The sequence below is a fragment of the Musca vetustissima genome, unplaced genomic scaffold (assembly GCF_032173495.1).
Source record: "Musca vetustissima isolate MV318-11 ecotype Yass unplaced genomic scaffold, APGP_CSIRO_Mvet_v1 utg638, whole genome shotgun sequence".
NCBI classification, from domain to species: domain Eukaryota; kingdom Metazoa; phylum Arthropoda; class Insecta; order Diptera; family Muscidae; genus Musca; species Musca vetustissima.
The window spans coordinates 132,745-157,967 of record NW_026876660.1 but is presented as its reverse complement, the minus strand read 5'-3'; the positions used below and the strand labels follow the sequence as shown (position 1 = coordinate 157,967).

The 25,223-nt window shown below is 36.1% G+C and overlaps 3 protein-coding genes across 3 annotated transcripts; 1 reads left to right on the top strand and 2 right to left on the bottom strand.

Annotated features, from left to right (window-relative positions):
* Positions 1–9,465: 9,465 nt before the first annotated feature.
* LOC133321227 (uncharacterized) lies at positions 9,466–16,310 on the top strand. Its single transcript, XM_061530316.1, is given in 3 exon segments — positions 9,466–9,484; positions 15,412–15,912; positions 15,991–16,310. Coding segments are annotated over 3 exon segments (840 nt in total).
* Positions 16,311–16,460: 150 nt separating this feature from the next.
* LOC133321226 (nucleolar transcription factor 1-like) lies at positions 16,461–16,856 on the bottom strand. The gene has a single exon (XM_061530314.1). The coding sequence runs from the start codon at positions 16,854–16,856 to the stop codon at positions 16,461–16,463; it is 396 nt and encodes a 131-aa protein (XP_061386298.1).
* Positions 16,857–22,458: 5,602 nt separating this feature from the next.
* On the bottom strand, positions 22,459–23,411 carry LOC133321225 (histone-lysine N-methyltransferase SETD1B). Its single transcript, XM_061530313.1, has one exon. It carries the CDS (start codon positions 23,323–23,325, stop codon positions 22,459–22,461), a length of 867 nt encoding a protein of 288 aa, XP_061386297.1. The 5' UTR covers positions 23,326–23,411.
* Positions 23,412–25,223: the final 1,812 nt, after the last annotated feature.

Here is a 25,223-nt window from a genome sequence, read left to right as displayed (position 1 = left end):
AGAGCCCAGAATACACCAGTAAGGAAAGTAGTAAAGTCGGACGGGGCCGACTATATGATACCCTTCACCACTATGGGTGTATTAAACAGGACTATTAACATGAAATTGAATGAAATAAAATATGTGATATTTATGTAAATGTGAATCTACCTAGATCTATCCATAAAGTATGTAAATCTACTTCAAACAAATATAAATAGGTCATCCGTTGGGCTATGTCTGTAATTCTTGAAAACGCAACTGCGTAATCTCTCAATTTTGTAAGTTGTGCAAAAATTGATGTCAAACTGACTAACAATTTACTTGAAATCGGGCGAAAATATATATGGAAGCTCTATCCAAATATTAAGCGATTTCAAACAAACTTGTCACAGGTTAGGTTATACTAATTTCAGAACGTTTCGTTCCTATCAGCCTATTGGTTCCTTGGTGCGTCAATTACTTAAAATAAATCTATATTAAAAGGGAGCTATATCTAAATCTGGACCGATTTTCACGAAACAAGGCAGACATCACTCTAGGCTCAATTCAGTATGTTATGCCAAATTTCGTGCATATCGAAAGATATATAGCGACTTTGGTGTACCATTTACATGAAATCGGACGAAACTATATATGGGAGCTATATAGAAATCTGGACCGATTTTCTCGAAACTTGGCAGACATCACTCTAGGCTCAATTCAGTACGTTATGCCAAATTTCGTGCAAATCGAAGGATATATAGGGACTTTGGTGCACCATTTGTATGAAATCGGACGAAACTATATATGGGAGCTATATCTAAATCAGGACCGATTTTCACGAAACTTGGCAGGCATCATTCTAGGCTCAATTCAGTATGTTATGCCAAATTTCGTGCAAATCGAAAGATATATAGGGACTTTGGGGCACCATTTACATGAAATCGGAAGAAACTATATATGGGAGCTATATCGAAATATGGACCAATTTTCATGAAACTTGGCAGACATCATTATAGACCTAAATGATTAGGCTGTACCAAATTTCGTGCAAATCGAAAGATATATAGGGACCGTTTACATTAAATCGGTAAAATATATATATGGGAGCTATATCTAAATCTGAACCGATTTTTCCCAATTTCAATAGGGTTCGTCCTTGGGCCAAATAAGTGACCTATGCCAAATTTCATCTAATTCGGATCATAAATGCGACCTGTACTTTGTTTACAATTTAACATGCACAGACAGACGGACGGACATGCATAAATCGACTCAGAAAGTGATTCTATGCATATTCTCCAAAGGAACCATGTGTCTATCTCGTTTCCTTTTGCCTGTTACAAACATATGTGTGGTGAAGGGTATAAAAAATGTAACCAATAAAATTCCTGAAATCCTGGGAATACTTTTATTTGGGTGCTATATATAAATATGTCTTAACTATTAAAAATTATAAAATGTTGCAAAAAAATCATAATTCATGACATCCCTAGAATCAATTAAGTCTGTGTTTTCAGTTTAGGTCCTTATGTCGGCATCTATTTGTCCAACTCGGCTATTGGGTTTACGACAAAATTCTAAAAACAAATTTGACTCTATATACTATATACTATACTATTATAAGTGAGATAAATTCACGCAAGCCGAACTTTTATACCCTTCACCATATCGACGCCTCCGAACCATAGTGTGCTAAGTCGACTTAGCATGTTTTAAAGTTCTTAACATTTTTAGGTACTACGGTCCTTAATTTAAATTCACTGAAATTTTGGTAATCATGGGTCAATCCAAACCAAAGTTATAAGCAAAAATGTACTTAGCATTCCACGTACGATTAAAGAAACTTCTATACTTTGAAAGCTTCTACTGAAAAACTCACTTTTCAGACTTAGCATACTATGGTTCGGAGGCGTCGATATGTATACCAAAGTTTCCAATCCCACTTGGAGCCATATTAAACTTAAGTGAATGCTTTTGAGATCACCAGAAATGCACCAGAAGTATAACAACGTCCTCCAATAATTTCGTGATGTTCAGGTCACTATTGTTACCTAGAGCGACCGAAAAAAATTAGTTTTATCCATTTGATCCCGTAAACATTAACCGAACATTACCAAAAACGATAGGATTCTTATTTGGCCAGAACCAAATCTACATGTGTATATTGGTCCAAAACTATGGCCTGTAATATATTTACAAATTATAATGGACAAACTGACGGACACCATAGTCGAGATATTAAGATCGTTATACTAAAAGATGGAACCAATTGATGAACCTAGAACCAATATTTCGCGGTGTTGTTATATATATATGATATATATTGTGGAATTAAGATTTTCACCCAGTGAGAAACCAACATGGTTCAACCCGATTTCCATGATCCTCAAAATAACTTTGATGCATTCAATACATAGTGAGTAGCCAACATATTAAATTACATTTTGGAAAACGTAATCGAGGCATTAGGTCGGGTCCAACATGAGAAGGACATACACTTAAGCTATATGAGGCCTGAGAATTAGTGAAAGTGTATATTGTAAAGAAGAACATTTAGGTTTGATTCCCTATGAATCTAGGAATTCCGTGTTTTTTGTGAACTCCTTCAGTCTTCAGTCACACCCTCAGATCGCTTAGTCCGTGAAGAGTTTAATTTCCCATGAATTGTCTCCGAAGGCATGTAAATGCTGGGCAATGGCATAAGAAATGTTCCAGCGTTTCCCTGTCTTCCCCACACGCTCTGCATTAGAGGCATTAGTTGTTATAAAGAAATATTTGAACAAAACTAATAAAGAAATAACCACAATAAGTTACAGATTAAAAAAGCGCCTTAAATTTTCAAAATGTCGAAAATAAGGTGCGTCTTTATTTATATGGGGTTTATGTGGACAGAAAATCTAGTGTAAATACATTTTTTACCTCCCGATAATGCAAAATTACAGTTTTGAAAAAAAACCAGTAAGGAAAGTAGTAAAGTCGGACGGGGCCGACTATATGATACCCTTCACCACTGTGGGTATATTCAACAGATGAATCCTAACAGACGTCGAATTTTCGAAGGACCAGTAAAATGAAATTGGATCCATAAACATGTTATTCTGCAACATATACTAAATTTTTCATTTGGTCAGATACAGGGTTGCTTCAAGCTAGGTTATATTATATTCCATACGTTGTGCCAAATTTTTGTCAATCGGCCTACCTTTGGGTCTTTGGTGAACCATTTCTCTATCGGACGAAAATATATATGGGAGTTATATCTAAATCTGGACCGATTTTCAGGAAACGTAACACACATCATTCTATTCTTAATTCAGTACGATATGCCAAATTTCGTGCAAATCGAAAGATATATGGGAACTTTGGTACACCATTTACATTAAATCGGACGAAAATATATATGGGAGCTATATCTAAAACTAGACCGATTTTCACGAAACTTAGCACACATCATTCTGGACCTAATTCAGTACTCTACGCCAAATTTCGTGCAAATCGAATGATATATAGGGACTTCAGTGCGCCATTTACCTTAAATCGGACGAAACTATATATGGGAGCTATATCTAAATCTGAACCGTTTTTCTCGAAACTTGGAACACGTCATTATTGATCTAATTCAGTACTTTATGCCAAATATATAGGGACGTTGGTGACCTATTTACCTTAAATAAACTTGGCACACATCATTCTTGACCTAACTCAGTACTTTATGCCAAATTACGTGTAAATCGAAAGATATATAAGGAACTTGGTGCCCCATTTACCTTGAATCGGACGAAGCTATATATGGAAGCCATATATAAATTTGGACCGATTTTCACGAAACGTAGCACACATCATTCCGGACCCAATTCAGTACCCTATGCCAAATTTCGTGCAAATCGAAATATATATAGGGACTTTGGAGACCGATTTACCTTAAATCGGACGAAAATATATATTGGAGCTATATCTAAAACTAGACCGATTTTCACGAAACTTAGCACACATCATTCTGGACCTAATTCAGTACTCTATGCCACATTTCGTGCAAATCGAATGATATATAGGGACTTCGGTGCACCATTTACCTTAAATCGGACGAAACTATATATGGGAGCTGTATCTAAATCTGAACCGATTTTCTCGAAACGTGGAACACGTCATTATTGACCTAATTCAGTACTTTATGCCAAATTTCGTGCAAATCGAAAGATATATAGGGACTTTGGTGACCCATTTACCTTAAATCGGACGAAAGTATATATGGGAGCTATATCTAAATCTGGACCGATTTTCACGAAACGTAGCACACTTCATTCTGGACCCAATTCAGCACCCTATGCCAAATTTCGTGCAAATCCAAGGATATATAGGGACTTTGGTGCACCATTTTCATAAAATCGGACGAAACTATATATGGGAGCTATATCTAAATCTGAACCGATTTTCTCGAAACTTGACACACATCATTCTGCGCCTAATTCAATACTCTGTGCCAAATTTCATGAAATCGAATGATATGTAGGGACTTTGGTGCACCATTTACCTTAAATTGGACGAAACTATATATGGGAGCTATATCTAAATCTGAACCGATTTTCTCGAAACTTGGCACAAATCATTCTGGACCTAATGCGGCACTCTGTGCCAAATTTTGTGCAAATCGAAAGATATGGAGGGACTATGGTGCCCCATTTACCTTAAATCGGACGAAAATATATATGGGAGCTATATCTAAATCTGAACCGATTTTTCCCAATTTCAATAGGGTTCATCCTTGGGCCAAATAAGTGATTTGTGCCAAATTTCATCCAAATCGGATCATAAATGCGACTTGTACTTTGTTTACAATTTAACATCTACAGACGGACGGACGGACGGACATGCATATATCGACTCAGAAAGTGATTCTATGCATATTCTCAAAAGGAACCATAGTCTATCTCGTTTCCTTTTGCCTGTTATAAACATATGCACAAAGACATAATACCCTGTACCACAGTGTGGTGAAGGGTATAAATAAACTCGAACTCCATGATCCCGAGGAGCCAAATTTAAAGCCTTTAAAATACTACAAAAGGAGACAGGACCTTTTAAATGGGACCACACAAAACATTGACTTTTATCGATAACTTCTGAAACAAAAAAAAACATCGTTAAATTCGACCGACCCGAGCATTTTATACCTCCACCATGAGGTCGACATTTTAAATACCTGTAATCGCTTAATTCGAACCAACAGTAATTCAAGAAGGTCCCTATAAAATTTAAAGTGAAAAATTTAACAATTCTTGAAAATATAGAATTGTTAAATTTTTCCCAAGGTTCAAACGCGCGTTTTACGAATGGCGGGCACGATAACTCAAAAACTAATAATTCAATCTATTCCAAATTTTAACACGTTTCTCTGTCACCCTTGATCCACCTTTTGGTATTCCGGGGTTCGTAATTTTGTTAATTTTTGTGCGAAGTCAATAACTCTAAAGGCATGTAATCTTTCTAATGTCGTTTGGATTTTCGGATTTTTTTTCGGAGCTATCATGCCCGCCATCAAAAATAAGGATTTTCTCTTAATAAGTGATATATTTATTTACAGTACATTTTTGGTAGGACGATTTGAACCTAATGAGAAATAAATTAAAACCAATTCGGTTAAAAAAGGGGTCCATAATCCCCAATAGCTATCGTAAAAAATAGTAGGACAATTTGTTGCTCAATGTGAATTCAAAATACCAAATTACAGTATTTTCTGTTGAAAAATTTGTCATACTACCTGTTAGCGCCGACTGTGCTGATCACCATGTCCATCTGTCTGTCTGTCTGTTGTAATCACTCTAGCGTCTAAACGAATTGAGATAGATCGCCAATGGGATATATCGGTTCACGTTTAGGTATAGCTCCCATATAAGGGTAACCCCCAATTTTCGGTATTTTGAGGTTCTTGATCTCGATCCCGAATTCGTTGAAATTTGGTATTTTGAGTTCTGATTGGGTAGGAAATCTCCCCACCAAAAATTATAAATATAGGTTCATTTTACACTTTTTCTGATAGCCACCATATATATACACTACTATGGATTTTATACACACCATATGTCAACATTTTGGGGTTTTGAGATTTTAAGGAAAACCCCCATTGAATTTGCTGAAATGTCTATTTGGTTTACAACAATCGATTGGTAGAATTGTAATTATATGTATATTCCCTATATTTTCATTTCAAAAATTTTTCAGTATTTCTATGGTGGAGGGTATCCAAAGTTCGGCCCGGCCGAACTTAACGCTTTTTCACTTGTTTTGAGTCACTTGACTGCGCATTATTTGAGTATTTCGTCGTCTATATCTACATTAGTCTATGATTAGACTATGATGAAAGTCTCTACGAAATTGCCTTTTTGTCAAAACTCCAGTGCATTTCAGAGAATATAACAATTATTTCACTCAAAAATTAACATAATGTTATGCCACCATATAGTGCCATAATGTTATACCACACCGACATCTATATTTTATTCGGGACTAACAAATGTCAAAGACATAGAAACCGTAAAGACTCGACAAAATGCATTTTGGCAAAATAGTTTATGAAAAAATATCCAGGGGGAATCAAGGTTAACAGAGGCATGTTAAGAATAAAAACGCCAATTCGCGAAAATGTCTGAATAAAATGTAAATAAAATTAGAAGCCTGCACTCAAAATATGTATTTTCATTTTATAAGCTTAAGATATAGCATTAAAAACGTTTAATATTGTTCTCTCTGTTGTTATGATATCGTAACAACAGAGGAAAAGCCATCTGTTGGAAATTGCTTACGTATCAATTGTCCTATCTTTATACTTTTATGTCTTTGCAAATGTGCTATCTTATGTATTTGCATCATATATGTATTCACATATAGATGCCGCTGTAGTGTAGCGGTAAGTATAGGCATAAACCGCCGTTATTGTCGTTATATAAGCATATGTGGCTATAACAGGGTGGCACCATTAATTACAAAATATTTAATACATACCATTATTGAGAAGACCCTTTTATGTAAAAAATAGCTACTTTCCAGTATTTGTATATCTTCATCATGTTATTTGAAGTCTTTAAAGCAACTGAGTTATTAAAGAACCTGTAAGTGGAGTATTTGGTGTCGGTAAGAATAATAGCTTCCATCCTCCGGATTTTATCACTTGCTTTATTTGTAAAATTAAGTTTCTATAAAAGAAAATAAACTTTTTGATAAGGTGACCATACGTCCTCTTTTTTTATTATTAACTGGCTGTCATCTATAAAATGTATGTCCTCCATCTGAAATCTGTCAGCACTGTCATCTATATTTTAAAAACCTCAATCAATATAAATTTTTGTAAATTGAAACAAATTAATAAATACATTTTATGAAATTTCAGTGAAATATTTTGAAAAGGGGTCCGAATCTTAGCAGGAAAAACAATATAACTGCCCACATTTTTGGAATCTTGAGGATTTTTAGACAAATTTCGAATTTTTTGTTTATACCCTTCACCACAGTGTGCATATGTGTGCAACAGGCAAAAGGAAACGAGATAGACCCATGGTTCCTTTTGAGAATATGTATAGAATCACTTTCTGAGTTTATTTATGCATGTCCGTCTGTCCATGTTAAATTGTTAACAAAGTGCAGGTCGCATTTATTGTCCGAATGAGATAAAATTTGACATAGATATTTTATTAGCCCTAAGGATGAACCCTATTTAAATTGGAGTCGGTTCATATATATTTCCCATATATAGTTTTCGTCCGATTTTTAACAAAGTGAAAAATTTGGGGCGATTGGAACAAAATTTTGCACAATGTACATAAATTAGGAAAGAAACGTGTGCCAAATTTTGAAATTGAAATCGGGTGAGATTTACGTATAGCTCCCATATATATTTTTAAATTTATGCCGATTGGCACAAAATTTTGCATAACACACTGAAGCTGGGATATCCTAACGTGTGTCAAGTTTTATTGAAATCGGTTCAGATTTAGATATAGCTCCCATCTATATTCTCGTCCGATTTTTAGTAAATGATGCACCAAAGAGGCAAATTTAGGCCGATTGACACGAAATTTTGTACAACGTACTGAAGTTTCGGATAACCGAACGTGTGCCAAGTTTTATTGAAATTGGTTCAGATTTAAATCTAGCTCCAATAAATACATTCGCAAATGGTGCACCAAAGAGTATAACGAGTGGTTTTAACTAAGGCAGAAGTAAGCTCAGTCGCTGCCAGGGTCAACCTAAGGACCCACAAACCTTAAGTAAAAACACGAGTGATTACAATTTCAATCTTTATTATAATACTCTGGTGTTTACAATATGAATAATAGTTTGGATGTGAAATAAGCTTTTATGTTAGAGTCTTCTAATCGGTAATGGTAGCTGGGTATGGGGGTTGGATCGTAAATAGCAAGCTGGTTACAGTCGGCTCGGGGGTGGTTAAGTGATGTGGGCTCGTAACTAATCGGCTGGTTGGTATTCGCGTTTGTTGTGGTCGGCTCGAAGGTGTACGGCTGGTTACAGTCGGCTCGAAGATTCTCGGCTAGCTGCTGTCGGTACGTTGGAGATCGGCTGGCTACAGTCGACTCGAAGATACTCCGCTAGCTGGTGTCGGCTCGTTGAAGATCGGCTGGCCACAGTCGGCTCGAAGGTACTCGGCTAGCTGATGTCGGCTTGTTGAAGATCGGCAGGATACAGTCGGCTCGAAGATACTCGGCTAGCTGATGTCGGCTCGGTGGTGATCGGCTGCCTACTGTCGGCTCGAAGATACTCGGCTAGCTGATGTCGTCTCGTTGAAGATCGGCTGGCTACCGTCGGCTCGTTGGTGATCGGCAGGATACAGTCGGCTTGAAGATACTCGGCTAGCTGATGTCGGCACGTTGGTGATCGGCTAGCTGATGTCGGCTCGTTGAAGATCGACTGGCTACCGTCGGCTCGTTGAAGATCGGCTGGCTACCGTCGGCTCGTTGGTGATCGGCAGGATACAGTCGGCTCGTTGTTGGTCGGCGGCTCGGGGTTTTCAGGGTTCGAGTTTTGTCAGGGTTCGGTTAGTAGTAAGTGGTTATTAGTATGGAGCTAGCTATGAGCGGGGAGCTGGCTATGAGCGAGGGAGCTAGCTATGAGCGGGGGAGCTAGCTATGAACAGGGGAGCTGGCTATGAGCGTGGAGCTGGCTATGAGCGAGGAGCTGGCTATGAGCGAGGAGCTGGCTATGAGCGGGGAGCTGGCTAAGAGCGAGGAGCTGGCTAAGAGCGAGGAGCTGGCAAAGAGCGGGGAGCTGGCAAAGAGCGGGGAGCTGGCGATGAGCGAGGCCGAACCGTTGTTAACATTCACCATTATACGAGACTGCGGACAAGCCACACATCTTCGTCACGCGTAGTTCGTTAACGTTCGAGGTCGACCACTTCGGCATGGAAAAGTGGAACATATATCCGTATGGTACTATAAATGGAATGAGAATTATTGTATACTTCAAGGAAATTGTCTGTCATTGCATTAAACAATGAAGTTGAAGAACGCAGGTAATGATACCGGCTTAGGTTTAGAGTGAGATGTTATTCACTACTAAATATTGAGGTGGGTTGACATTAACTTGTGTCGTGACGGTCACGTTACAAGAGTCAAATTTAGGAATTTCAGAATTTTACCCTGTTTAGAAATATATATTCTTTACAGCGTCGGAAATGATTTTATCGATGAGTTATAAACTAAAAATCAATCTTAACTCCATACCATGGTGGAGGGTATAAAAATGTACCCGGTTATAGATCGTAGGGCTAAGTCTGTTTACATATATTCGCTGATCACATATTTACTTTAGTCCAATTTCATGTCAATGTTTCGAGGTCTATTAGGATGCATCTCTTGAATAAACCCAAACTGGTAAAGGGTATCATATAGTCGACCCCGTCCAACATTACTACTTTCCTTGCTGGGTTTTTATACCCTTCACCACACTGTGGTACAGGGTATTATGTCTGTGTGCATATGTTTGTAACAGGCAAAAGGGAACGAAATTGGCACATGGTTCATTTTGCGAATATGAATAGAATCATTTTCTGAGTCGGTTTATGTATGTCCGTCCGTCTATCTGTCCATGTTAAATTTTAAACAAAGTACAGGTCGCATTTATGATCCGAATTGAATGAAATTTGGCACAGTTTATTTAGTTAGTCCAAGGACGAACCCTATTGAAATAAAGGAAATTCGGTTCAGATTTAGATATATTTCCCATATATAATTCCGTCCGGGTTTATATAAATGGTGTACCAAAGCAAATTTATATAATCCTAGGTCAATTCGGAAGATGGGACCCATTGGTCCTCTCCTTCTGGTACCTCTCCACAAAGGGTACACATTTCCAATACTTATAAATCCAATATTAGACTAATGCAATGTCAAATTTGATCAAAACGGTGTACATCGTAAAATTTCTTTCAAACTCAAATTAAGTTTGAACATGGGGAAAATCGGTCCACTCCTTCGAGTACTTCTACCATTAAAGTGTCAACATTTAACTGAAAATGCATTTTATAATATCAGACCATTACAGAGCATTAGATTCAAACCAAACTTTTCACAACCTAATATTTTAACAATGCTTGTATATTATCCACTCCTTCTATTACTTCCCCCACAAAAATGTTTAAACTTTGTAAAAAGTACGGAATTTTTTTTTTTTTTTGATCCAAACTTTCCAATAACAATGTTATGAATTGTCCGAGTTGAGGCTTAATAAACTTTGCTCAACCTAATATTTTAACAATGTATATATAATGTTCGATGATGGGACTTATCGGTACACTCAGATACCTCCCACACACAGTGGTCAAGATTATGAAAACTAGCGTATTATGAACCAGTGAGCGGTGCAGTATAGTCGGACGGGGCCGACCATACGATACCCTACACAACTACCACGGAACTCAAATTTTCTGCGAATGTATATTCTGAGCCTGGGCAATATTTCGTGATACAGCACCTCTTCCTCACACTGACAAATTTTCCGAATATTATGAGTATTCAGTACAGCTTTTGTCCAGATTCCCTTCACCGAGGGTTGTGTTGTGATGTTCGGCTTTCATTTATGGTCTATAGATCGACTCGAAAAGAACACAAAAAATTAAGTTTTCGGTCCACTTCATTCCAAAATTATATTCCGCTCTCTAGAGTTATAATGGGTTACTAAATAATATACGAATACGGAGATACCTGTAAATATTTATTTGTAACTCCCACATCCGAGCACATACAACAATAAAATCCTTATTAAAGGTCAAACACTCCTCTTTGATATAATATAAACTTCTCGGGTCTATGTCCTTCAGGGGTAAATATATACGCTATAGAATACAAATTTTGTCATTTTTCACACAAAAGTCAGGGCCCATTTGACCCGCTAAATATTGCCCGATCTTTATGAAAACAGGCATGCTTATTCTTTGGCCCGATCCCCTTCTCCATGGAAAATTTCACGATGTTCAGGCCATTTTTGCGGCCTCTGGAGCGACCAGAAAAACCGACAAAAATAAATTTTTTGGTTCATTTCATCCCCTAAATATTAACCGATCTTTTCCAAAAACAATAGGGGTCTTCATTGGCCAGAACCCATCCTACATGCAAAACTTCGTGAAGATTGGTCCATAACTGTGGCCTGTATCGTGTTTACAAATTATAATGGGCAGACGGACGGACGGACACACATGTCTAGATCGACTCAGCTAGTCGAGATATAACGATCGGTATACTTAAAGGTGGGTCTAGGATCAATATTTCGCGGCGTTACAAACTTTTGGGGCTGCACAAAGCTATAATTCCCTGACAACATAGTTGTGTAGGGTATAAAAATCTAATTTCATTCAAACATTGCACATTGTAATATATTTACCTTACATAGATCAAGCTTGAATATGGGACCCGTGGGTTCACTCTTTCTGGTACCCTCTCCACATTTTGAATGTTTGTTAATCCAATATCATGATAATGAAATGTCAGATTTGATCCAAAATTTTTAAATAGAAATATTGTTTCAAACCTACCAAAGATGAAGTCTATGCGGCAACCTCATCCGGTCTGTCGGTCACAAGACTAACACTTGTTACTTGTCTTATTAAAGTATGCCATATATCTCCGTCTTGGTTATTCATCTATGTTATAAATAAATTAGGATATGATAATAAAATCGTGCGCTTTAACAAAAAATATATACCAAAACACTTTCATCTCTATCAAATCAATCCACCAAACGAAGAGGTCATTAAACTTTAAGCCATCCCCCAACGAATGATTAATCAAACACAAGTAGTTACAAATCATTATAGTACCTCAACAACACCACGTTTGCTAATATTTCCAAAATTATGCATAAAACATAATTTGTATTTTACATTTATAATATAGATATGTATATTAGTTGGTTGGTTGGTCTATGGCGACAAACAAATATCATTATCATCAGAAATCGAAAGTGAATACAAATTGGCATGACATCTGCTGCTAATCGGTCGGTCAACAATCTATAAATATTAGAGATTTTAACGAACTTTCTTTAGTGGTAAATAAAATTTTGGCACAAAATGAAATCGAAATACTGCGGATTAGGTACGAGCAAACACAAATATTATATATAAACTTTTTTTAAATTAACAATTGCTCAAGAAATGTGTTAATTATAACTAATTAAAATGGTGAAATTTCAAATATTACAAAATGAGTTATCGAATTGGCGAAAAAAAATTGATTGTGATGTTTAAATAGTGACGTGACTATATAAATTGTGACGCACTAGAATGCAAAAAGAAAATAAAAATATGAATTGTATCAGCGAAAACTAACTGAAACTATTAAAGTGATATACAGTAGACCACGGATATAAGAACATCTTATATAAGAAAAACACGGAAAATGTTTCATCCATAAATGAAAACAGTTTGTTATATAAAATACATTAAGAAAAACCCGCTTAAAGAACAAATTTCTCTATTTTTTGGATGTTCTTATATCCGTGGTCTACTGTATAAATAAATTATGCTGTTATTCTTAATTTTATTGAAGTCTGAAACTAGAAGTGTATAGAAAAAAATATAATAAATAATAACAGACGTGTAATAACGGTTGTTTTCTAACATTAATATTGACAATGTTGGCGCCCAACGTATTGGTTGTGGACAGTAACAAAAAACGTTTTATTTCTTATTTTTTCCATTATGTTATTTTTAAAACTTTACGAACCTTTTTATAGTTTTGATGATCCTATGCCAATGTCCCAACCGAAGTGAATATATGTTAGCATTACGGAGTGACTGTAATTAGGCATTCCAGGATACTTGTGGGTAACAACTCTTTTAACGGAACATTTTCAATAAAAGCCAATGTATTTACATATTAGTGTCATGGATGCTGTAAACGATTTCTGCAATATAAGATTCTTCTTGATCAAGTAGACTTCATTATCAAAGACTGTATCGGTGCCTTTGTCAAATAATCGGGTGGAAATTTCCATTGTCCTCCAATGCGGTTTCTTGTCCATTACTTCCGTAGTTTTGGCACGTTTGGTATTAACATCTATCTCAGCTGATACCTGCCAATTCATTGTTAGAATGGACTCACAACTGTCATCTTCTATCTTCCACTTTCCGCGTCTGTTTGCCCTGATTAGGAGGACAAACTTTAATTACTCTGGTATAAAAAGCATATTCTCCATAGTCTTGCGAGAACCATCCCATATATAGGCCGAAATGCATCCTAAGTTGGGACTAATAGGCCCACTGTCCTCAGAGGGGGCACCACACCAAAACATCCCCTTTCAGAGCAGATTTTTCTTGTAGTGACGGATTTTTTTTCTATACAACCTACAACATTTTTCTTCCGTGGTATTCAAATAAGGTTGTGGATTTGAACGCCAAGGCGCTGGACAACAATCAAGAGATGTTTTTAGTTGATTGGTGATGAAAATTTCACATGTGGAGGTACTACGTACACCGAAGGCTCAGCATTGAAACCAATCAAGAATTAGCTCACCAATCTTCTTTTAAAATCGGTCATGATTTCCAAACCTAAAATACAAAACTTAACATAATGGGTGAAACCGTTTTGGAAAATTGTTACAATATAGGGGTTCATGCTTTAGTGTAGAACCCCTATAAGGTCATGTCTTGTCGCCTGTATTTTGACATTTAGTGGGTAAGGTAGAAGTGTATCGGACGCCATGTTGACGTTTATTATACCCTTCACCACACTGTGGTATTATGTCTTTGTGAATATGTTTGTTCTTTTTGAATAGAATCACTATGCATAGAACCACTTTCTAAGTTGATTTATGCATGTCCGTCCGTCTGCCCGTTTGTCTGCCCATGTTTATGATCCGAATTGGATGAAATTTGACATAGGTCATTTATTTGGTCCAAGGACGAACCCTATTGGAATTTAGAAAAATCGGTTCAGATTTAGATATATCTCCCATATATATATATATATATATATATTCGTCCGATTTAATGTAAACGGTCCTATATATCTTCCGATTTGCACCAAATTTAGTAATGATTTAGGATATAGCTACCATGTATATGTTTTCATCCGATTTAATATTAATGGTGTTCCAAAGTCCCTATATATCTCTCGATTTGCCCGTAATTTCACCTGGGTTACTGAATTATGTCTAGAATGATGTGTGTTAAATTTCGTGAAAATCGGTTCAGATTTAGATATAGCTCCCACATATATTTTCGTCCTATTTAATAGTGTAGCAAAATCCCTATATATCTCTCGATTTGTACGAAATTTCACCTGGGTTACTGAATTAAGACTAGCATGATGTGTGCTAAATTTCGTGGAAATCGGTGCAGATTTAGATATAGCTCCCATATATACCAACATTACTGTCCGTTTGACTGCCAAAATGTCGGTATTTTGACATTGAAGTATTTCGATTTAATTCATGATTTGACATAATCCCCGCATTAAGGTCCCCGCTCCATTTTCGTTATTTTTCATAGAACCAATAAATGACATAAAACCAATACCAAGAAGGATCTGTCATATTTTTGCTATTTTGCAGATTTTAGTTGGATTTTCCCATCGAAGTGACTGAATTTTTACATTTTAGATTCCTGGTCAATAAATTACTACTTCCCAGAAATTTCTAAAAAAGATACATGTTTTTAATAGCCGTCATATAATAGTTTTGTGTAATTTTCGGCATGTTAAAGTTCCTGATTTTCCAACCTTCTACTGATAATTTACAATAACATAGCCTCAAAATAAAAGTCCCAACCTTTTTTAGGCATTTTTAATGTGATGTGGATGATGAGTTTTAAAAGTTCGTAACTCATTCTGCCCTACTTTAAAAGTCATCTTTATAATTGACAAATGTGGACCCTCAGTCAAAATTAAATCAAAATTATCCTTGGTTTTATTTCTAAATTAATTTTTTTTTCTTTATTTTCAGTATTCCTTTGTGTAGTCATAGGCTGTATGGCCATGCCCACGGAAATGCAGCCAGCAGAGGATAAAAATCCAGCCATGGAAACTAAAAACGAAATGGGCGTGCCAATGACTGAAAATAAAACTGTCGCTGAAGCGGAGGCATTAATTGAAAGCCTAACCAAAAAAACTATGGAAAAAGAAGATAAAGAGGCGGAAAACAAAATTGAAACCCCCGATTCCAAAATTCAAGGAAAAAGTGCAGAAAATGTAGAACAAGATAATAAGGATGACAAGGAACTGACCACAGAAGAAAATAATAAAAACAAAAAAGATATGGAAAATAAGAAAAATGCCGAAGATACAGAAAATCAAAGTGGTTCTTGGAATGATTTCAATGATAGCTTTTGGTCGTTGCAACATCGTTATCCCGATTTGACACATGAGGAATTTCATGAGATCAATCATGAAGATGCTATACCATTGAATTTTCTAAAAAGTTTTGCCATTAACAGTGAAGAGGTGAGTTTGAAACACAAAAGGATACAAGAGAGAATTGAGAACATAATATTGATTTTATTTATTTTTTAGGAAAAGGAGCCAGTTAAAGAGGTGGAAGAAAAATTGAACACCTCCCCAAAAATAGCTCCTGAATTATATTTATAACCTGAAAGGCCAATTTATTTGACAATACCCATTGTGATCAACTCCCATTCGACACTGCCCATTTCATTGTCCATAGGTGGTAATAAAATCCCTTTGGAAATGAATAATAAGGAGGTGATTACACCTCCTCTAATTAAGAAAGTCCATTATGCTTCACCACCACCCAGGGAAACAAATCGTCATCGCAGTAATTTACGTACCAAAATCTATGCCAGAAATAAACGTCACGAAGTTGCAGAATTTGAAAGGGAGATTTAAGGATATTTACAAAATATGTTTATTTAATTTATTTTAATTCTTATAATTTATTTACATAAATATTAAAAAATAGATAATTTAATTTAATAATTTTTTATTTACTTAATTTTTAAAAATAAATAATTTAATTTAATAATTTATTTCCCTAAACTATAAAATATCATAGACCGCTTTCAGGAATCGTCTATCTTCCATAAAACGTTGTTCACCTTGGTCATCATCTTCCTCTTCTTCTTCGTTATCACCATCATCCTCCTCATTATCATCTTCTTCACCTTCATCATAACCACCACCATCACCTCCATGGCCACCAGCCGCTATATTATCCTGCAACAGTGATTGCTGTAACTCCTCTTCTTCCTCATCATCCTCTTCCTCCTCATAGTAATCATCTTCGGCATATGCCTGGCGACCCTGCACCGTTGGTATTTTCAATTTTGCTGGAGTGCCAATTTCCGTGCGATCCAAACGATCCACCACTCTGGCGGAACACAATTCCAAGCAAACAAATAACCCCACAAAAATTGTAATAACTGTCAACTTCATGTTTACTAAACAAACTGTCACTCACATTTGTCATACACTCCGAATTTATAGTCAGTCTCAAAATTGTATTTCGAATATGCGTTTTGAAAACTGCATTAACTTTTATAGATCATAACCGACCCCATCTCTATGAAATCGCTTATCTCTCAAATCTCTACGTTAAAGGCCTGCTTTTAATTTTTCGTCAATTTCAAATCAAAGTGAAATTCGATTTTTTATTGCAAATTAAAAAAATAGAAATGAGTTTTTATGACCATTTTGTAACATTCACACAAAAATTCAACATTAAACAAATCGAAAAAACTAACCGCCATGAGCGTTTTACCGGTTTAGTTGTTCGGTGTAAACACGCCCAGTGTCTTCATTGAATATTCATACATTCATACGCTCATCAACTGAATTTTGCCCCTTAAAATTAATCGATTAAAAAATTTTGAATTTAGATAAATTTCTAATGATTTATCCGATACATATTTCTACTTCTTTAGAATCGTCTAGAAAATTTCTTCCCAAATTTGAGAATCCCCCATTATGTTTTTTGTTTTACACTTAATTTTGATTATCTACTTTGAATCAGTTTCTGAGTCGATTTAGCGTTTATTAATTATTGAAAATCAAATACACACAAATGTGGCTTAGCGATAAATATTGCACGGTTTATCTTGCCCTTGGCGGTCCAATTCAAATCTGTGTTACCTAATTAAATTTTAGATATATGCCACTAACTAAAATTCCCTCTCTTTTCCCACAAATTATACACAAAAGAATATGGACTATGTCCACTCAACATGAAATTGAATCAGTTGATAGAATTTAGTGTAGATTTTCAGTTGTCAAGTTAGGTTCAACGGGGTTCAAATACGAGATATAAACAAAATATTAGGTTGGGGAGAAAGAAATCCATTATTTTTTCGGTAGATGGCTGTACTGATAGATTTCTCATAAAGAATCGATAGTTTCAGATTTATGCTCGTTTGTAGGTTTTTGTTTGGTGCATTCAGTTGTGATTTACAGGTTGTTAATAATGGAAGTGAACAAAGAGAAATTTCGGTACATTTTACAGTTTTTCTTTGACAAAGTCGAAAATGCAAGCCACGCGGCTAAAATTGTGAATGGTGTTTATGGTTCTTGATACTGCAATAGACAATTATGTGCAATTTTAGTTTCGTAGATTCCATTAACAATTGATGTTGGTTGATTTTTTTGTTTGAACGGATTTTAAATTTGCTTGCCAACATTTTTGAATACTTCTTTGGAAGCACCGATCATACGCAAGACCCAATCCCATGTTCAGGCAAATGTTATGGGCTTGTTCACTATCTTCTTCGTGAAGATCTGTTAAAAAATTATCATCCGACACAAACTTGACTGCCGCAATAAAATCCAGTAAAGAAAGTTCGAAAGTCGGACGGAGCCTACTATATGATGTTTAAGGTTAGGCAAATCCAAGGATTAGCAGAAAATAATATATAAAGTACTAAAATATGTAATTTTGTGTCCTTTTTGGCAATACTGTAGCTGCTTCTCTTTTTCCTTTGATGAACCTGAGATTTTTTGTGAAGGTTGCCAGCGTTAGCTATAAATTAATTTTAGAGCATTTTGTATATTTATAGCAAGTTTGTTATAACCGAATGAAAATAAATGAAAATTGAAAGGTAGGACCGAATAAAAAGTATGTTATAAAAAAGTTCGATATATCCAGGAAATGTGTTCGATATAAAGAAAGTTCTTTATAAACGGTGTTCGTTGTATGCGTACTCGACTGTATATGAAATATCATCTAGACAGAACATATATAGCATCTTTGGAGGATGCTCGATCGGATAAACGTGTATGTGTGTCTATCCCGTTACTTTTTGTCTGTTACAAACATATGCACCAAAACATAATAAGCCTGTACTACAGTGTGGTGAAGGTTATAAATATTTAACATTTTGACCATTTCGTGGCGGAGGTATCAGAAGGAGTGGTTCAATAGGTCCCATCTTCGGACTTGATCTAGTTTGGTTCAAATAGGACATTCCATTCGCATGATAATGGATTTATAAATGAGTCGTTAAAGCATAATGCGCTATCAAAAATTGCATCTCAATCGTAGGAACATTGCTAATTTGGTTCACAATTTACTTATTTCAGACGAAATTGCATATATATATATAGTAAATTTAATAAACTTAATTGTAGACTCAACTTGGAGCTATATCAAAATAAAAATCGATTTCATAAATTAAGTCTTGATTTATATTAGGCGAGTTTATTTGCGGCAATTTTTATCGTTCTCTTTTGAACTTGCTTCATTTGGCAATTCGGTTACAAACATACATATGTATATATATTGAATTATTTTTTGTGAAATGACACTACAAACAAAATACACAAAACGAATTGCCAGAAAATTGTCGGTACGAGCAATTTTTTTTTCATTTCTATACCCCTTTCTCTCCTACAAACAAATGTTTAATCTAAATCAGTCCTCTAAAAAGGCTTTTTTTTGCATAACAAATATATATTTATATGACATTTCGTGGGGGTAAGAACTTTTCCAGGAAATGTTTGTCCCAATACGTAAACACGCCAGTCACCTAATTTCTGTCTTACTAAATTAACTCGAAACCTCAAGCCCATGGTGAATAGCTGTATATATTAAATTGTTTAGGATGAAGGAACTTCAAAATCTCTGAACGGAGTATTTTCTAACCAAATAATAGCCAATGGGCCCAACTGAACTGCCTAAACCTTCTGATGTTAGGGTAGCGAATAATCTAAACAACAACAATTGTATGATTGCGCTTGATTTATTTATTATTTCATAATGTCAAGCTGTTCGAGGAAGTCGAATAAGCTCCCTTCCAGTCTCCGGATTTGTTTAACCTCTACCTATCTGGTATTCCAATTGCGCCGGACGGCATTGAGATTATTACATACGTGAACGATTGTACGACCATGAAGTCGGTGCCAATTATTAATGTCATTCCAATACCTAAATCGTTGGCAAAGCAGATTTCCGTATGAGGAATAAGAAAATATCCGCGACGATGTCAACGATTACACTGTTTACCATATCGGTGATGAGACCATTATTACGACCCCAAGGTTCGCATTCGATAAGCTCGTCCATACACGCCACAACCACCTGCGATGAGCTCAGAATATGATAAATAAATATTTTTGACGGCCTATAACGCGATAAGCCGGTCTCTGTTAATCTATGCGGCTTCCGTAGGGACTTGTGCTATGCATCTTGCAAAAATGCTGCCCGGAAGACTGCAATAGAGTACCTCCTCATAACTCCGATAGTCATGTGTATCAACACTGCAATATCTGCTTGGGAGGTACAAAAACATCTACCGCCCAGCATGTTAAACCAGTTCTTTATTATGGTTAGTCGTAATAATTAAGATAGATCATTGAAATTTTTCACATACATTTTTACTACTCCTTATATGGTTGGTATTGAAAATATAACGGTACCTTCAAATAATCAATATTTTGGAAAATTTCGCTACATTTTCAATACTCAATACCAAAAATTATCGATATAGGTTCACTTCATAGAATAGCTCCTATATAACGGTAACCCCATTATTTGGTATTTTGCGAGGTTGGGGTACGTTTTTCAATCAACTTGACTATAATTTATCTTTTCTATTAAATTTCTACAATTGATCTACTTTTTTTGCTTATTTCCCATATAATGATATTAGGTATTTTGAAGAGTTTAGGCACGCTTTTTAACCGAATTTTCTGTAACTTAGAATTTTGAATTTCAATTGGTCGGCCAAACTCCGTTCCAAAAATTTACGATATCGATCTAATGATAGCCCATTATTCAGTTATTTGGGCACGTTTTTTAACTGAATTTTTTCTAATTTGATTCTCAATGGATGTTCTTACCAAAAACTTACCATGGCATATCCCGACATTTATGAAGGTCCCGAACGATTACTGGTATATTTAAATGTCCACTTAATGGTGGAGCGGCCCCGTGGAACTTAGCGACGTTTTTAGTTGTTTTTAATGTATTTTACTGTTTTAAAAATATTTTAAAATAACCTAAACAAAAACACACTTTGTGCCTTACATAGTATTTTTTTCGCCCATTGTGGTTCCACCTGTACACATTCGCGTGTTCTAGTAGGCTTTAAATAAATGTGGAGTTTTAACATATGTGTCCTATTAAGGATTGGCCCTACCTCTCTGCAAAAAACCTAAAGGTATCATGATGTTTTGTCATTACTCGGTCTCAATTCAGGAGAATTAATTGCAGAAATTATTAAATGTGGTTCGAGTCTTGATATTTCTCCTATTTAACAATGCCGCCCGATTGACAATAATTTTGTATTGTCACTGAGCAGGGAAGTTCCTCCTCCTTCACGTTTTGACACATAACAGTACCCCTCAAATATACAATAAAATCAGTGAGCGGAGCAGTATAGTCGGACGAGGCCGGCCATATGATACCATACACAACTACCACGGAACTCTAACTTTCTGCGGATTTTTATTCCGAGCATGGGCAATATTTAGTCATAGTTGCAGCCTCTTTCCCGATTAGAGGACAACAGCACCTCTTCCTTATACTGACCTATTTTCCGAATATTACTTATATTCAGTACATTCCTTCTAATTACTTGTCCAGATTCCGTTCACCGTGGGTTATGTTGTGATATTCGACTTATAATTGTGGCATATAGATCGACTCGAAAAAAAACAAACAAAAAATTTTCGGTCCATTTCATCCCAAAATTATTATCTGATCATCACCGAAAATTTTAGGCGTTATCCTTGACCATAACTGGACCCTCATAGAGCATTTCAAAGCGATCAGCGCTATATTTTTGCCCTCTAGTGTGGTACTATATTTACTGGTACATAAGTACCAGTAAATATTTAAGTGTAACTCCCAAATCCGAGGACATACGACAATATAATTGGTATCAATTTAAAGATCAACTTGGATATACTATCAACTTCTCGGTTCTATGTCCTTCAGGAGTAAATATATACGACATAGATTACAACTTTTGTCATTTTTCACACAAAAGTCAGGGTCCATTTGACCCGCTAAATATTGACCGATCTTTATCAAAACAGGCATGCCTATTCTTTGGCCTGATTCCCTTCTCCATGTAAAAATTCGAGATGTTCGGGCCATAATTGCGGCCTCTGGAGCGACCAGAAAAACCGACAAAAATTTAGTATTTGGTTCATTTCATCTTCCACTCCATTCCAAGGAATGTGTACGAATTCCAAAATGAACTGTTTTAAATTTTCTGACTTAAAATAATATGTTCCCCATGTGGTAAAGATCGCCCATGGAAGGTAAGCACCAAAAATAGCACAGACACACAGAATATTAAAAACATTTTTTAGTTTCCATAGAATGGAAATATTTTAGCCATTCTCCCTAGATGGTGGGAGTTTATGGCTCCCTTTTTAACAACTGTAACAAGGTTATAATTCTTAATTTTTTTACGAACAAATATTTTTTTACAAAATATTTTATTAAGCTAAATTTTCAATAAATAAATAAATAAATAGTGTGGCATTTAATTTGTTTTCCCTATAACTAACTAATCACAAAAAAGGGCTCAACAAAAAATTAAGCCTTAGCCTCTTCAGTTTGTGCTGGAGTTTGATCGGCGGTGGTAACTGGTTTATTTTCAACCGATTCGCTTTCTTTCTCGGCAGTCACAGCAGTTTCTTTATCTTTTGTCGAACTTTCCTTATCGGTTTCTACAACAGTAGCAACTTCTTCGGCCTCTGGGATGACAGTTGTGGCTTCTACTTCATCCTCATCATCGTCGTCTCCGATGACTTGTTCAATGGTTTGTTGAAGGAAATGACCGAAAAGTTGGAAATATTGTTGGGCACTGGTAGCAACTTGTTGTGAGTTGGGCAATTCGGTTGTGACCTTCTTGATGGCATCTCGAATGAGTATTAAAACGTTGGTATTGCTGGAGGATGGAGCTGGACTGGGTGCAGGAGCAGCTGGAGCAGCACTCTCTTCCTTGACTCCATCTTCTTCAGGTTTTTCACTTTCAACAATTTCATTGGCTGCTACCGATTCAACGTCAGCTTCTTCTTCGGCAACATCACGTCTCCTTCTACGTCCAAAGAACGATGAATCATCGTCATCATCTTCTTCCTCATCATCCTCTTCGTCATCCTCATCACTGCCCTCCTGGGAGTCATTGTGTGCCTGTTCTTGGGCCTGTTGTTGCTGAATTATATTCTGTTGTACACGTTCGGCATCATCCTCATCGTCATCTTCGTCAGAATCTTCACCAGAGACATCTTCTTCATAAGCTTGGCGGGAACCGCGTACATTCGCCTGTACTCCTTCATAATCCAATTTGTGCACGACGTTTTCGATACCCTTGATCACGGGAACACCCACCGAGGCAGCTTCAATGCTGACAGCAAAGCAAATGACCGCAAAAATAGCCAACGAGAGCTTGCAACTCATTTTTATGATAGTATATTTCGGATATACCTTCGGTTCTACTCCCACCACGGTTTAAATCAATTAACTGAGTAAAAGCAAGGTTTCACATTGGCCTTTTATAGGTTTTTTTCGCTTGCCCATCATCAACAACATCATCATGATAATCTTTGCCATCATCATCATCATCGACGGTATCGGCAGCAGCAACAACAGTACCACCACCATCATCAGCATCAGCGACGACGATGTCTTGAGGTTCGACCGTAACCGAAAATTATGCACAAACACGGTAAACGCACCGCCGCGCCGAAGGAGAAGCGGCTGAAGAGTAGAAGACAAAAAATGAAAGTAAAACCAATGCTACCCCCTCGAAACAAAAATTCATTTGTTTTCGCTTTTACCAGCAACAAAAACAATAACAACGTAACAACAAAATATGTATATTTTTTTTTCATTTCATATTGATATATTGTTCGGACCTTTCGTCTTTCTTTGTGTTTTTCTTTTAATGATCATCGTCATTATCGTTGCTGTTGAAACTTTGCACAGTGGTGTGAAATTTATGGATGCGTAACCTTTGATAATTGTGAGCAAACAATAGGGTTTGCTCTAATATTACATTTGCAAATTGGGTGTGGTTCGGCATTGCCGTGGCCGTTCCTGAAGAAACAAAATTTTCTGCTACTACGTAATACTTTTGGCAAATCTACATCAAGTCCATAGATGTGGCCACTCAATCCACTTCTTCAGTATCTTCCCCACAAAAATTTAAGGGCTTGTACTGAAGCGTAAGAAGTATTAAATAGTAAATTCTGGACTTAAGTTCAGGTTATGTTAGACCGGGCGTTTTCACCCTACGAGAACCCCAATTGTCAAACTACGTCCAGTTCGAAGCTGAGAACATTTGTGTGGGACCTAATCCAAAACATGTACCTATATCAAAAGTGATATTTAAAAGTGTTTCCCACCTTTTCAGAAGGTTCAAATTGCAACCAATTTGGTGAGAAAAGTCCAAAAAGGGAGCTCAATTCCAAAACATGACCCGATATCGAATATTTTCTGCAAAAATGTTATTCACCTTTCATGAACCTGGAAGCTAAATTACAGGAATTTTGATGTGAAAATGCGATTTTAATATTCAAACCAGTGGGGAAAATTCAAAAGTCGGACGGGACCACTTTGGATATATATAGAGATGCTCATTTGAACAAAATCCAATAATAACAATACCATCGGGCTAAATTAAATATGTAATCTACATTCTGATCTACGGAAAATTTCATGACAATCGTGGTACACCATCTGTATGCAATCGAGCAGAACTATGTATGAGAACAATATGTAAATCTGTACCGATTTGAAGCAAATTTTACAGCAAAGCGCGCTGTCTGAATCGAACAAACGTTGGGTTTTAAGGGCACAAATTCATGAAATCGGACGAAAATATATAGAAGTTACATCTAAATCTGAAAAGAATTAAACGAAACTTAATACACTTCATTGTTAAAGTGTATCTACGCTGCATACAACTTCGCAATCGGTCAAATTTGGGTATTTGGTGCACCATTTAGACGAAAATATGTATAAAACTTCACACACTTTTTTGGTCTCAACTCAATGTGATATATAAAATTTCGTCTCTATCGGACAAACCTTGGTGTTTTGGTGTGCAGTTTTCATAATATCGGATGTATGGGAACTGTATCAAAATCCGATTTCTTAACACACACTTAACACACGTTATTCTCAGTTTAATACGTTATGCAAAATTTCGTATCACTCGGACAAACATTCGGAGTTTAGTACCCCATTTATATAAAATCGGACGAATATATATGTGACAGGTAGTCCTGATTTATATTAGGCGAGTTTATTTGCGGCAATTCTTATCGTTCTCTTTTGAACTTGCTTCATGCGTC

Bases quoted from the DNA above. Each gene is read 5' to 3' on its own strand.
- LOC133321226 (XM_061530314.1), bottom strand. From the start codon at position 16,856: ATGAAGTTGACAGTTATTACAATTTTTGTGGGGTTATTTGTTTGCTTG.
- LOC133321225 (XM_061530313.1), bottom strand. From the start codon at position 23,325: ATGAGTTGCAAGCTCTCGTTGGCTATTTTTGCGGTCATTTGCTTTGCT.